General features: G+C 37.2%; 1 protein-coding gene across 2 annotated transcripts; it reads right to left on the bottom strand.

Annotated features, from left to right (window-relative positions):
- Nucleotides 1–205: 205 nt before the first annotated feature.
- LOC127810222 (retinoblastoma-related protein) lies at nucleotides 206–8887 on the bottom strand. 2 transcript variants are annotated; one of them, XM_052349564.1, is made up of 19 exons: nucleotides 8720–8887; nucleotides 8324–8461; nucleotides 7978–8082; nucleotides 7736–7878; nucleotides 7556–7652; nucleotides 7186–7232; nucleotides 5523–5721; nucleotides 5234–5300; nucleotides 4918–5094; nucleotides 4493–4686; nucleotides 3140–4022; nucleotides 2600–2762; nucleotides 2420–2492; nucleotides 1803–1979; nucleotides 1600–1719; nucleotides 1367–1511; nucleotides 1108–1220; nucleotides 712–827; nucleotides 206–625 (listed from the first exon to the last, which is right to left on the bottom strand). In XM_052349564.1, the coding sequence occupies exons 2-19, from the start codon at nucleotides 8447–8449 to the stop codon at nucleotides 490–492; spliced, it is 3081 nt and encodes a 1026-aa protein (XP_052205524.1). In that variant the 5' UTR covers nucleotides 8450–8461; nucleotides 8720–8887; the 3' UTR covers nucleotides 206–489. The 2 variants fall into 2 exon arrangements, with proteins under 2 accessions (XP_052205524.1, XP_052205523.1); XM_052349563.1 differs by having other exon boundaries at nucleotides 2600–2765; nucleotides 8324–8495; nucleotides 8720–8873.
- Between the last annotated feature and the right edge of the window lie 230 nt (nucleotides 8888–9117).

Below are 9117 nucleotides of genomic sequence, written 5' to 3'. Positions count from 1 at the left end.
ATTTTATAAATAGTAATAATTTTGGGGGAAAAAAAAGTATTAACTAATATTTTGTCATACCAAACAGAAATGCTTGACAAAGGAGGCTATTCTGTCTATAAAGTGCAAGCAATCCTTTTCTGTTCTCAGTGTGAAAAGTGACTTTTAGCATGAAGCAAACTTGATGCAACTATCAACTGAAGCTCTAACTACAGGAAGCCGAAAACACACAAACATTAGTTAATTTAAAACCCTAAACCATTTTCCGAGATGTATATAATCATACATACATATATAGCATTTCATTTCTTCCTCGGAAAGAGAAGGGCGAGAGGGGATAGTGGCGGCCATTCTACATTAACCCACCGCTCATACAGTACCCCCTTCCGGCCGATCAACCTTGGCATACAGACAGACAGATATAAAATTAAAGCAAAGCAAAGGCTAAGTAAACTACTAAGATTTATATGAAAATAAAGTAGCAGCAGCAGCAACCGCAAAATTAGGACTCTAAAGTTGTTCGGATTTCACAGGTGCAGTCGTTGACCTACCATTGTGAAGGTAGAGACTATTTGCCACCAAAGAGTCACTAACCAAACCAACATCAACATCGTCGAATTTGAGAGCGCCTCTGAGCTTCCGGTTACTGATGATGCAGCATGACAAGGGTAAATAAAAAATTCCATAAGTCGGGCTCCTGCTTCAAAGAAATTGTTCTTACTAATTACGTACCCGTTCAAATGGTTATTGATGGCAGTAAGATCTTTAGAGGGGCTCTGGTACGCGTGGGTGCTCTCTCCAACGCAAGCATAGTAGCTTTTTGAGCTATTTGATATTAAAGCATCCATCTGCAATGCATAATTAAAGATGAGCTCCGGAAAACATCATCAATTTTTACAAGGTATAAATGGAGACATTAACTTGAGCCCAAAGAATGGAGGAGCAATTTTTTTAAGAAGTGATTTTACGGTGCAGTCGAGCTTTATCCATAGACACTAACTTGATCCATGATGAAAACAGTTGCCATGATTAAAAATATTTGTTGGGCTCTTATTTTTTAACAAATTCACACTCAAACAAAATGCCAAAGTCATTTCAAACTAACAAAGTTCATAAAGTAACAAATACCTTAGATGACCGCAATGGTGAAACATATACGTTATGCACTGCGGATACTTTTCTTGGTGACATATCAGGTAGAGTTGGAAATGGTGATATCTTAGGTGATCCAGGACATTGACCTAATTGGAAAAGAAGATTATAACCTTGTCATGCCATGGTTTAGGGACAGGATCAAAGAAAAATAATGCAAATAACAAGCACCAAAAGCAAAAAAGAGAACATTTTTGTTTCTCTTCATAAGTTAGAGCAAAAAAAGTAAATGTACCATCCGCACTATTGCTGGTTTCTGGATTCCGGTTAGTTTTTTGGGCTGCTCCAACAGAGGCAAGGTCCACCAGTATTGGCTTTACAGCAGGAATAAATATTTCATTGTAAAATGTAATTATATCAACATGCTCCTGCCCGGTTTTCTGCTTCCAGAACCATTTAAAGACTTAGCCAATGGAGAAAACGACAAAATAAATAGGACTAAAAAGGGAAAATAAAACAATAATATACCCCATTCCGGTGCACTGATGACCAGTCAACAAACACACTACGAAAAACTTGAGGTTTACAGTGTGGTTGCTTCCTATAGTTGAAAATGATTTCTCTAAAAGTCAGGTTCAGTTGAGAAATCTGGAAAAAACATGAGATGCAAAATTAAGGAGGATGATTAACATTATAGCCTATATATTATCACATCTTGCTAGTAGAAAAACCTTTGCAACTCCATAGAAACAACAGAGGATGATCTGGTCAATATGGCGATTAAAGAAAAGAGTCGTCCGCTGACCAAGGATCCGTTGAAAAAGAGAGTAAACACACTCTCTTATCTGTTGGGATAACTTTAGCCTTTCAACCATTCCGTTGATTCTGACAGCAGCTAACTTTACAATCTAAGTAGCAAAAGAAACTTCCAAGATGTAAGTGTAATAGAAATGCAGGGGGCGATGCAAGCAAGAAATTAAATCATATTTCAGTGAATGTGAGACCTCTAACCAAAGACTAAAAGAGAGAACAAAATAAAAGGCACAATTTGGACAAGAGGCTATCTACACCACAATCCCGTGTAAAGTAATTGTAAAAGCATGGTAAATAATCAACTTTGCAATCACATTTAGCCAAAACCACAAAAACCTCTTCATTTGACAGTTTGCAGTCATCTTGTCAACAATATCATAAAACCATACATAGAAGGTTCGTGAAATGCCAAAATGGCACAATTAAATGAAATATTCCAAGAAGAGACAGGCATGAAGCCCTGAAAAGGCTACCTTCCCCTTCGCAGACCCACCAATAACAATAATAATCCAAGAACAAAATAACAAGAAAATACCTTGCTAAAGAATATACTGATTGCAGCTTCTGCACACGTCTCCCCTCCAGCTCCAGGATTTGGCCTTGTCGGACTGCAAATGAGAATCCAATGGCAGAATTCTAGTTAAAGAGAACTTTGATTTGATGCCACTATCAAATTCTACTTAAAGGAGGAAATACACTGAAGTTATCAAGGTACCTGGCAAATGCAGATTGCAAAGCAGGAGGTGGTAACTTTGATTTGATGTTATTGAAGGCCAAAAGGCGGTCCTTCACTGGTGAGGCAAATGAACTCCTCTCAACCAGCACACTTCTATATTCCGTGCACAATCTCTTTGGGGATGGGACATCTCCATTCTGACCTGCTAAACATAAGTTTAATAGACATCTTAGTCAAATGACCAAATGAGTAGAAGGGGCAAAAATTAGAAAACGACAAGTACAGAAGTTCGTTCCAGCACATCTACTTATCAAAAAAGAACAATACAACTTCTTCATTGAAAAAATATTTCATCATTATCAAAATAAAGACCAACACCAATGCATGGGTCCCAGATAGAGTATTACAGTACATATTTATGCAATCCGGTGAAGGTTACACATCAATGTCTTAAATTAATTACATAGTTACAAGTTTAATACAGTAGACTTCATTTGAATGTCTTCCTTAGTCATATAGTTCATATGACTAAATTATGGATCCAGATTACTAGATTCATCAGAAGATGCAAGTTATTACCTGGTGAACCTTCATTCTTCTGTAAAGATGGCACAAGTGGCAAGCTTCCGCAAGAGATGTTCATGTGGACGGAAATTGCATCCAATGACGGCATTGGTTCTGCTAACAAGCCCAGATGATTTACTTCTGCTGAAACTGCTGGTCTTGCAACTATTAGAGAATTGTACATAGAGGATCCCTTTTCCCATACCATGCTCTCCAGAAGCCGCTCTTCCAGGGAGTTCAGATGTCGTCTCAACTCCCTAGGAAGAGATTCCTCATGTCTAATGAAACTCTCTATCACCTTGCTGAGATCAAAAGCTGTAATCCCTGTTCTCTCCAACACAGCGGGAAATAACATTGTCACTGTCTTGTGTGTTGCAAGAACTAGTTCAGCTGAACAGGCAAGCATACATCTGTGGAACCTCTCATTGGTCAATAAAGTCGTCAAATTGTTCGCATGCAGCACCTGGGCCTCGGCTACACACATTGCTTGCAGAACCCTATAATATAATTTCAGTGCTTCCTGTCTTCGTTGCTCAGCCCATATGCTGTCCATAAGGCTTGTACATTGCAGGCTTCCAGCAATGCATCGCTCTCCCACACCACTGTGTGGAAATATAGCCTCTATTATTATGTTTGCTCTACGTATCACATCAGTGGTCACATTCCTATCACACGATGAAAGGAACCGCTCTAGCTCTGGTGAGGGTTTTGGTGGAAGTGAAGAAATGACTGTCCGTAGCCACTTTGCAGTTGTCATTGCTGTGGTTACAGGTGTAGCAGTTATCCTGGAGTTACCACCGCAAACAATTCCATTTGTATGAGATGAAGATGGAGAGCGGTACGGAGACTGTGGGCTTGTGATTGTCTTCACTGGAGATGCTATTGAGTCAATTTTCCTCTACAAGAATAAGAAGAAACTATTAAGAATTCATGGTCTGGAATTGAGGGCTGAGAGAAAATCAACAAGAGAAAAAGATGAGAAGAAAAAGAAGAAATATGAGGAGAGAGATAGAAAAGAAGTTGCAGAAATACAAGAGAGATGCAAAGATACAGGGAGAGAATCCAAATTCTATCTATTCAATACTAATCAAAACATGAGTATTCCTCTTGACTGTTCTATTTATACCAAAAAAGACATAATTATACTAGAAATTCAACTAGAGTTCCAAATATCTAAAAATAAAAATCAAATAAATTCTAATCTTACTTTATTTGGATATAGAATAAACCTCCCCCTAATCTTATTTAGGGTTCCTTTATTTCTTTTTTTTTTTCTAAAGATATATCTTTATTCATTAATCCCTATCAATCTGACTAATCACCTCAATATGAATTCTAAAGAATACATACATATCATAGAAAACATACCTTGGCCCCACTAATAATCAATGTACCTCCAGACAAGCTCCCTGAACCAAGCAAGCTATCGTCATCATTAACAAACACCCTCTCATCTAGTCCACAATTTCCATTTGTTGCATCAGCATAATCTCTTTCTAGAATATTTAAACTGGAGGATAGTGATGTGCCCTCCAGTAGATCTTCAAAATAAATCAAACCATCTGCATTAAGAAACAAAAGTTTGGGGAAAAAATGAATAACAAATAAATGAACTAGAAATATGTAGATATAACTAGTAATATATAATGGTCTTACAGAAAATACAGCTATGCATAGAGATGGATGGAAAGCTAGAATTCACGTAGCTGACCCAGCCTACTAGGATTAGTGCTTGGGATTGTTGTTGAATCTAGTTATGTGCATGTATGCAAGGACAGAACTTTTAACTCAACCTGTGTCAATATTCTCAAGAATTTCACTTTTGCATTCGCTTGCAGGACAAGGATTTTTCTTCAAAATATCTGCTAATAATTCATTGGTTTTTTCCATTGTTGTCCTCAACTCATCCTCTGACGTCTCATAAATATTGCAAAGTGATGCAAGCAGGTCCACACCTTTGCGGTTCTTAACTGTAAATAAATCAGTAGATTAACAACCCAATTTTAATTCCCTGATGAAGATACAGAGTGAATAGAGCAAGGGACACAAAGAAGAATTCAATGCTAACAATAAACAAAAAAGGAACAAACAATCAAAGAAGATGATTACCAAACCGGGGAGAATCATGGATGGTGAAATTTCTAAAGCAAACAGGGACATGAATAATTAAGATTGCCTGTCAAAGATTTCAGCTGTTAGCAAAACTCGGTGTCAGAACAAAAGTCTATACAATGAAATTCTTTAATGAATTATGTGAGGCTTGCTCCCTATGTCCTCTTGTTATCCAAGAATGCTTTGTCATTCACTTCAACAGACAAATATTATGATTCTTGACAAACAAACAAGCAAAATAGAACTAGTAAGTGTCATAGTTCAATTATGTAGGAATGAAACTGACCAAGATAGAAACCAAGCCGTTTGTGCAGGTAACCAGGTCCTTAAAACGACTGAATGCATGTATACGGAGTGCTAGAAACAACAACCACCCAAACCGAAAATAATCTGACACATAGCCTGTAGGATTGGCAGTAGCTGAATGCTCATCAACTTTTGAATCACTTGCCAAAAAAAATTCCCCAAATGCACGCTTGTAATACCTTGTGTCATCATAAAATTCATAATTACTAACATATAAACAAAGCAATTGATGCATTAAATTTGCAGTTGCCAATATATAGACAAACAATTAACGAAGAGGTTCTACTCAAAGAAAATGTTTCTTTTTCATTATTTCTTTTATTCTTTGGCACATAGAATTCTTACAGAAACTGTGTCTTGAACAAGGAGAGTCAATCCAAACTAACAAGATTTAGATACTACATAATGCAATAACGTTTTCAAAAGGTATGCAATAATAACCACATAGAAAAAAATTCCATTTGTAAATTCTAATGATTCAGGGCCCAAAATGTTTCTAAATTTATTTAATTGAAAAATAATGAAGTAAAGACCAGTTTTTAGTAATCCCATCTCAGGGTCCTGTTGAAAAGAACAAGAGCAAAGAGAACTCATAATTTACTTTGTGAATTGTATAAACACGAGAAGATCTTAAACCACCCTTTCTGAACCTTGAATCTTCATCTAATTTGCACTATCTGTCCATCAATAATCAACCTGGGCGTCACAAACCATATACAAGAACCAAATGCTGCCCTTAAGTTTTTCAAACACAGCCAGAACATTCCCTCATCAACTCACTAGACCAATAATCTTGTCTTATAAAATCTTAAGAGAGATACGATTCACAACCTTAGTCCATATACTAATGATTGTTCGCCTTCTAAATCTTGAAAACACAAGCTATTCAAAACTATAGCCTGCATGAAAACACTCAGAAAGCATGACTTTTAGTTTCTTCACTTTGTTCTACATTAGTTTAACATAAAAGAAATTCATAGGAGGTTTTCATACATTTGCCTAATATCACTGAACTATTTTCACATGTTTTCGTCTCCAATTGTTTTTTCTTATATTGCAACTCTCTCATTGTAATTCTTTACATTGCCTAAACACATTTGTTTGACAAGTTGTTTTTTACCTGCTTAACTATTAGAACACATCACTTGTACTCCCAACATGATTGGAAATACAATGAAAATTTCTGCTATGAGAACTGGCACGCAAAGCATCTAGAATTTTATCACCTTTGTAATTTTAGTCACAACTGTCCATTCCATATACTAGTCCAAGCAATTAACTCGTGAGGCTATTCCACTAAAAACTTGCAGCAGGAGAATCCCACCAACAACCCTTCCAATTCAATTACTGCCACTACACTCAGGCACATATCAGATTGGAAAAACTCATGCCTGCATGCAAGGCTAAATTGCTTTGCCATTGCTTTCATTGTCATACTTTATAAATTGTTGCCTTACTGCTTTAGCTACGCAAAACAGAGAGAGAGGCAGAAATTTCTAAATCAATATGATGTGCAGTATGCCATGAATATTTATGTTAGAACTGGCTAGCAACTAGGAAAATATAATGCATAAAATAATTAGCCAATTGTTCCTCATGCCAGTAAAACATGATAAACAGAGAAATATGAGAAAGGTACAAACTTGCTTAAGAGGCTCAAATGCACAAAATTAGCCTGCATCTCCTTGTCCTGTTAGGAGGAAGAAAAAGGAGATCATAAATAAATTCTCTAATTATAGAGAGTCATAGACAAAAGAGAATAATCATGAACTGGAAGTGGACAAAGAGTATGATCCACACATTGAGATATGTGTTCCATAAAAAAAATATTTTTTTTATTCTTAATTGTTTTTAATTCACCAGATTTTGTCTTTCTCAAAAGGTTAAATAAAAAAAATCAATATATGCACTAACTTAAACTATCCAAATCTAAACAAGAATTTTATAATAAAAGAATAACAACCGCAAAGGTATGACCTTCTGAAAGACTTAAACTTCAAATTCAACAGGTACCTCTAGTCTCTTAACCCAATCTGCACCATATTGGTTACTTAAAATTGGACCAGCCTTGATAATAAACTGAGGTAGTTCTTTAAAAAAATCCACAATGCTGTAAAAAGAAGGATAGAAAAATAGAATTAAAAAAGCAAGATTATAAAAACTGACTACAATAAGGGAATAAGAGAAGCATACTTCAGTTTTGCAACTCTCAGTATATGACATAAGGTGAGTCCATTTTCACCAACTCCCTGACTTGAATCATCTGCACTGCTCTCACTTAATCTTTTCACAGAAAACAAAACAAACGCAAACCAGTAGTTTTCTGCATCTTCTGCCTGAAGCAACAATGCAGTTAACTTATTTAATTGTACATAAGTTACCTACAATTGACCAGCATAAAAGGTAAAAACAGTTTGGTAGACAAGGGTACGTACCGTTCCAGTGCCAATGGCAGACATAGTTGCAGATAGAAGGTGTTTGGTTTTGTTAAACAGCTCCATAGCTTCTGTGCAAATTTTCTCGTTTAAAGAGAGCCCAGTCTGCAATCACATCTCATTGTCAAGAAAGAAGAAACTTCCTCAAAGCAAAGAAATTGAAAGTCCACAATAACCTTGACAAGACGAGTTGCACACAAGTAAAACGGAATATTATCGGGAATAAAAAATACAGTAAGCAACTGAGGAATAAATACACTCGCAAGAAGAAGAATTAAATAGAAAAAAGAAGAAGCGTCAAAGAAAGAAACAGACCCCAAGAATAAGCAAAGAAAAAAGGAACGACCTTGCAAAAATCAGCAAATCGAGCATCGCTGGAAGGTGCCCCTCCATCGTTTGAGACGGAATTGTCGGCGGCAGGGACTGAACCCGGTGGCTTGGTATCTTCCATATTTAAAGCATGCGGACTCATACGGAGCGAAAGCTGCGGGAATCACAAGGCGAAACCAAACCCTAAGCTGATGGTGAACGTTACTCGATTAACAAGTGCAACAAAATTAGGCAAGAACTGGCACGCTGCAACGAAAAATTCAAAACTAAAAGAACACCGACGATTTTGGACACGAGAAAAAAAGGCAGATCTACGATTCCGCTTCACTAATCGGTCAGATCCGCCGAAAAGAAAACCCTAGAAACGCCAATCGGGGAACCAAATCAGGAGTTCGAGCTTCGAACTGCTTACCGCCAGAAGAAGAATCCACAAACGAAACCCTACTCCGCCTTTATCTTTACTTCTCTCTCTCTCTTCCTCCCTCGTTCCTTCGCTGTGTGGTTTGGTTTCTCTCTCTATCTTTTGCCCTCCTTTCTTTCTTCGTTCTGGGGAATCTATCCGTGTAGTCGCGCGGGAAAAAACAACATAACATGGCATGTGATGATGACAATGATAACCCATGGCATGCCTACCATGCATACGTGACATCTGACACGTCACGCCGTTGGGTTAATTTACCGCCAAAATTGGCCGTTGCGTGGTTCCGTAGGAAACGACGACGGATGCGGATTAGGGTTTCTGTTATAACTGGACTGGGGGCCCATTGACTTGGGTATTGGGCCGCTTATTTAATGCAAAATGGATTTGGG

Source organism: Diospyros lotus, chromosome 9 (assembly GCF_014633365.1).
Source record: "Diospyros lotus cultivar Yz01 chromosome 9, ASM1463336v1, whole genome shotgun sequence".
Lineage (NCBI taxonomy): Eukaryota > Viridiplantae > Streptophyta > Magnoliopsida > Ericales > Ebenaceae > Diospyros > Diospyros lotus.
Note: the sequence above shows the minus strand (reverse complement) of the source record. Positions and strands in the feature narration are given on the sequence as shown.